Genomic DNA, 6,422 nt, shown 5'->3' on the forward strand with positions numbered 1-6,422 from the left:
TGAGTTCAAACACCGGCCGAGTCATACCAAAGACTATAAAAATGGGAGCCATTACCTCCATCAAGGGTTGAAATTGGGGGTTAAATCAACAAAAATGATTCCTGGTCATGGCCACCGCTGCTGCTCACTGCTCCCCTCACCTCCCAGGGGTGGATCAAGGGTGATGGGTCAAATGCAGAGAATAATTTCGCCACATCTACTGTGTGTGTGTGTGTGTGTGTGTGACAATCATTGGTACTTTAACTTTTAACTTTATAGACCAGGGGTAGGGAACCTATGGCTGCATTTGTCTCTCAGATAAATCTCTTAGCTGACATTGCTTAATTAATGAATTAATAATTCCGCTGGTAATCACAGTGTTAAAAATAACATTCAAACCCTGCGATGAGGTGGCGACTTGTCCAGGGTGTACCCCGCCTTCCGCCCGATTGTAGCTGAGATAGGCGCCAGCGCCCCCCGTGACCACAAAAGGGAATAAGCGGTAGAAAATGGATGGATGATAAATCTTTCTCATGCATTTTAATCCAACCATCCGTTTTCTATCGCACCTGTCCAAGATGTTGCATTAATGATAAGAAATATTGTAGTTATTATGTTATTAAAAAGAATAAGAGACTTCCATCCATCTATCCATTTTCTACCGCTTATTCCCTTTCGGGGTCGCGGGGGGCGCTGGCGCCTATCTCAGCTACAATCGGGCGGAAGGCGGGGCTTATTATACTCTAAAAATGTTGGTCTTACTTAAAAATGCACGCATTTAGTTGTATTCAGTGTTGAAAAAATATTCTCCACATGGAGAGGAGCCAGATGAGGTGGTTCGGGCATCTGGTCAGGATGCCACCCGAACGCCTCCCTAGGGAGGTGTTTAGGGCACGTCTAACCGGTAGGAGGCCACGGGGAAGACCCAGGACACGTTGGGAAGACTATGTCTCCCGGCTGGCCTGGGAAAGCCTCGGGATCCCCCGGGAAGAGCTGGATGAAGTGGCTGGGGAGAGGGAAGTCTGGGTTTCCCTGCTTAGGCTGTTGCCCCCGCGACCCGACCTCGGATAAGCGGAAGATGATGGATGGATGGATGGATGGATGATATATCTGTCTCATGCATTTTAATCCAACCATCTGTTTTCTATCGCACTCGCCAAGATGTTGCATTAATGGTAAGAAATATTGTAGTTATTATGTTATTAAAAAGAATAAGAGACTTATTATACTCTAAAAATGTTGGTCTTACTTAAAAATGCACGCATTTTGTTGTATTCAGTGTTAAAAAAATATCCTCCACATGGAGAGGAGCCAGATGAGGTGGTTCGGGCATCTGGTCAGGATGCCACCCGAACGCCTCCCTAGGGAGGTGTTTAGGGCACGTCCAACCGGTAGGAGGCCACGGGGAAGACCCAGGACACGTTGGGAAGACTATGTCTCCCGGCTGGCCTGGGAACGCCTCGGGATCCCCCGGGAAGAGCTAGATGAAGTGGCTGGGGAGAGGGAAGTCTGGGTTTCCCTGCTTAGGCTGCGAGATAAGCGGAAGAAGATGGATGGAAAAATATTATATGGCTCTCACGGGAATACATTTTGAAATATTTGGCTCCCGTGTCTCTCTTAGAAAAAAAGGTTCCCGACCCCTGTTATAGACCATTACAGCGGACTGTTGGCGCTAAAACTTGACCTTGTGACCTTGTGACCCACCTTGAAATGGAAGATGCCGGCATAAGACTTGTACAGGCTCTGGTCAGGCGGCACCACCTTGATGAAGAGCTTGGGGTGCATGGTGAGACAGGACAATGCTGCCAGCAGCAGCAGTTACCTGGAGTCAGACGAGGGATAGATTTTTTTTGTTAAAAACAAACACACTCTAATGCATGGGTGTCAAACTCTGGCCCGCCGAGTAAATTCATTTGGCCCTTGAGGCAATATTAAATTAACATTAGAGCTGCACCACTAATACTCATACTCGTCAAACCTCCCGATTTTCCCGGGAAACTCCCGAATTTCAGTGCCCCTCCCAAATTTCTCCCGATTTCCACCTGGACAATAATATTCGGGGCAGGCCGTAAAAGCACTGCCTTTGGCGTTCTCTACATGTCGCCACGTCCGCTTTTCCTCCATACAAACAGCGTGCCGGCCCACTCACATAATATATGCGGCTCATACACACACACACAAGTGTATGCAAGGCATACTTGGTCAACAGCCATACAGGTCACACTGAGGGTGGCCGTATAAACAACTTTAACACTGTTACAAATATACGCCACACAGTGAACCCACAGCAAACAAGAATGACAAACACATTTCGGTAGAACATCCGCACCGTAAAACAACATAAAAATTCGCTCCATTTTGTCCACTAAAGACGCCGAGATCATTATCCATGCGTTTGTTACGTCTCGTCTCGATTACTGTAACGTATTATTTTCGGGTCTCCCCATGTCTAGCATTAAAAGATTACAGTTTGTACAAAATGCGGCTGCTAGACTTTTGACAAGAACAAGAAAGTTTGATCATATTACGCCTGTACTGTATATACCTTTATATACATATATACATACATATATACCTATACTGTATATACCTTTATATACATATATACATACATATATACCTATACTGTATGTACCTTTATATACATATATACATACATATATACCTGTACTGGCTCACCTGCACTGACTTCCTGTGCACTTAAGATGTGACTTTAAGGTTTTACTACTTACGTATAAAATACTACACGGTCTAGCTCCATCCTATCTTGCCGATTGTATTGTACCATATGTCCCCGGCAAGAAATCTGCCTTCAAAAGACTCCGGCTTATTAGTGATTCCTAGAGCCCAAAAAAAAGTCTGCGGGCTATAGAGCGTTTTCCGTTCGGGCTCCAGTACTCTGGAATGCCCTCCGGTAACAGTTCGAGATGCTACCTCAGTAGAAGCATTTAAGTCTCACCTTAAAACTCATCTGTATACTCTAGCCTTTAAATATACCTCCTTTTTAGACCAGTTGATCTGCCGCTTCTTTTCTTTTTTCTCCTATGTCCCCCCCTCCCTTGTGGAGGGGGTCCGGTCCGATGACCATGGATGAAGTACTGGCTGTCCAGAGTCGAGACCCAGGATGGGCCGCTCGTCTGTATCGGTTGGGGACATCTCTACGCTGCTGATCCACCTCCGCTTGAGATGGTTTCCTGTGGACGGGACTCTCGCTGCTGTCTTGGATCCGCTTTGAACTGAACTCTCGCGGCTGTGTTGGAGCCACTATGGATTGAACTTTCACAGTATCATGTTAGACCCGCTCGACATCCATTGCTTTCGGTCCCCTAGAGGGGGGTGGGGGGGTTGCCCACATCTGAGGTCCTCTCCAAGGTTTCTCATAGTCAGCATTGTCACTGGCGTCCCACTGGATGTGAATTCTCCCTGCCCACTGGGTGTGAGTTTTCCTTGCCCTTTTGTGGGTTCTTCCGAGGATGTTGTAGTCGTAATGATTTGTGCAGCCCTTTGAGACATTTGTGATTTGGGGCTATATAAATAAACATTGATTGATTGATTGATAAACACAAACCGAACAAATACCCGGAAACCCTTGCATCACTAACTCTTCCGGGACGCTACAGTATACCACCAAACCCCGCCCCAACTCAAACCCGCCGCCGAAAAGAGGCATTGAATTTGTATTTTCATTTTATTTCATATGCCATTGATATTTTTTAATTATTATTATTTTAAACGCGATTTTGCACGGTCACTATAAAGTTATATAAGCCTTGCTTGGTCAATATTCAATGCAAAACTTGTTTGGGTCCCTATTAAAGGATTACTTTGTTCAACCTCGGCCCGCGGCTTCGTTCCGTTTTAAATTTTGGTCCGCTCTGTATTTGAGTTTGACACACCTGCTCTAATGAGTCACATTCCCTATGCTCGGTTTTGTTCTACAAAGGGAAAAATTTTAAAAAGTGGAGGAGTAGTAGGAGGAGGTGCACGTTGACCTCACTTGAAGACAGAATCATCAGAGCAGAACAATAACAGTGGAGTGCAGAACAAATAAAGGACTTTTTTTCCCCAAATCAATGACTTTTGCTTTTTCCCTCCTATAATGAAGCATTTGCTGATAAGGATGAGTTCTGTACTTACCTAGCTGACCCTGGCAGATGTCAGTGGTGCCGATGGTGCCCTCCACAAACACAGCATTCTCACTGATGTCCTTTAAGAATACACACACACGTAATAAGTCATCACAAGGTCGAATAGAGGCAATTAAAATATAATCAGCTTTTACAAATATATTAAACGGGTTTTTTTGTTAGAAACTGTTCAAAAAAAGGTATTTACTTTTGATACAGATTTGCAGGTGTGGTGCACACTGTCTAATTCACAGGTGTCAAACTTGTTTTCATTGAGGACCACATAGCAGTTATGGCTGCCTTCTGAGTGCCGTTAGTGAGCAGGAACAATTTATGACAATAAATGTATGAGGATTTAATTCATGGTAGGGATGCACCGAAATGAACATTTGTGGCCGAAGCCGAATAAAATTTAAACACTTGGCCGAAGGCCGAATACCGAATAATGAATGCAGTTTTTCACAATTTTTTTAATATTGCATAAATAGCCTAGAATAAATATTTAGACATGTTTTTCAAATAAAGTAATTTTTTATTGAATATTGACATTTTTTTAATATTCCGGTAGCCTTTGCTTTTCAAAAAAAGCACATAGTTTTTCATTTACATTAGGCCTTCAAACAAAACATGCATTCCAAAAATAATAAAGTGCATTAAAGTGGATAAACCCACAACAAATTAATTATTGTCCTTTTGGCAAAAGTCTGCTTAGCCACAGTAGATATGCTAATAATGTAAACAGAAGGCTCAAGTAAATCTCAATAAGTGTGTGCTTGTAACCTCATACACTTATACAGGTAGCCTACACAACAGGCTAATAATGTAAACAGAGGCCCCACTAAATCTCAATAAGTGTGTGCTTGTAACCTCATACACTTATACAGGTACACAACATATCCCAGCGTCACTGCACGTTGGTTGATTGCGTCACCGCGTCTAAAAATTGCGTCACACGCCACTATTCGGCCTTGTTTTTAACTCATTCCACCGAAGGCCGAATGTGGCTTTTTTGCCATATTCTGCTGAATATATTCGGTTACCGATTAATCGGTGCATCCCTACTTCATGGTACGAACCCCGTTTCATTATGAGTTGGGAAATTGTGTTAGATGTAAATATAAACAGAATACAATGATTTGCAAATCCTTTCCAACCCATATTCAGTTGAATATGCTACAAAGACAACATATTTGATGTTCAAACTGATAAAAAAAATGTTTTGTGCAAATAATCATTAACTTTAGAATTTGATGCAGCAACACGTGACAAAGACGTTGGGGAAAAAATACTGATAAAGTTTAGGAATGCTCATCAAACACTTATTATTTAAAAGCAAACAAGATTTTAAAACCAATGCTAAATTTACCAGGGAGCCAGTGTAAAGTCTCAAGAATTGGGGTTACGGGCTGGTGTGTCTTGGCCCCTGTTAAAAGTCCTGCTGCTCTCCCGTCCAAAGGCAAAACCTAGTAACTCACTTCTAGCCGATTTTGAGAAAACAAAGGAAAACCAATCTATCTTGATGCTGTCTAAGAAAGATCTCCAAATTGATTAAACGTGGAGATGTTTTCTTGAGCTTTCATTTTCTTGCCGATTGAGCCATGGATTGAATCTGCTCTCATGAACATGTGCCCTTTCTCCGGATATTTTATCACAATCCCATTCTGTGTTTGCACATTGGGCAAGAGCCGTGTACAGCGTCCAGTTTTATTTTCGAACCCTAACAGTTATCTGCCCAAAAGTGTATGCAAGGGGAAGAATCAAGAACAATACATTTAATGGGGCGGCATAGCTCGGTTGGTAGAGTGGCTGTGCCAGCAACTTGAGGGTTGCAGGTTTGATTCCCGCTTGTGCCATCCTAGTTACTGCCATTGTGTCCTTGGGCAAGACACTTTACCCACTTGCTCCCAGTGCCACCCACACTGGTTTAAATGTAACTTAGATATTGGGTGTCACTATGTAAAGCGCTTTGAGTCACTTGAGAAAAGCGCTATATAAATATAATTCACTTCACTTCACAATGAAGGTGCTTGCAACGTCCGGGGCCAATCTTCCAAATATCCCCTCGTGAAATAATATCACATCATCAGCTTGACCTTCGGCCCCCATTCCTGCAAATGTCTCATTAAAGACAATAAGACGACTGACAAAGAAGCTCCGATTGGTCCCTTGAGATACTAGGTTTTTCTGTTGTATTTACGCAGTTATGTGGTAGTTGCTAGGTCCTGCCATGCACGTAACAGCTTACTTACGGAAAAAAATTACAATATCGCATTCACTAATGTAAAGCATGTCAACTAGGAACTCCAAAATTATTAG

The 6,422-nt window shown here is 43.0% G+C and overlaps 1 protein-coding gene across 1 annotated transcript in view; it reads right to left on the reverse strand.

Moving 5' to 3' along the window:
* capn12 (calpain 12) overlaps positions 1 to 1,821 on the reverse strand; it is a 62,354-nt gene extending 60,533 nt beyond the window's left edge. The window contains exon 1 of the mRNA XM_061878171.1: positions 1,684 to 1,821. Within this exon, the coding sequence (XP_061734155.1) occupies positions 1,684 to 1,764 (81 nt within the window). The 5' untranslated portion in view covers positions 1,765 to 1,821. The remainder of the gene's footprint in view (positions 1 to 1,683) is intronic.
* Positions 1,822 to 6,422: the final 4,601 nt, after the last annotated feature.

Source organism: Nerophis ophidion, linkage group LG18, assembly GCF_033978795.1.
Source record: "Nerophis ophidion isolate RoL-2023_Sa linkage group LG18, RoL_Noph_v1.0, whole genome shotgun sequence".
NCBI lineage: Eukaryota > Metazoa > Chordata > Actinopteri > Syngnathiformes > Syngnathidae > Nerophis > Nerophis ophidion.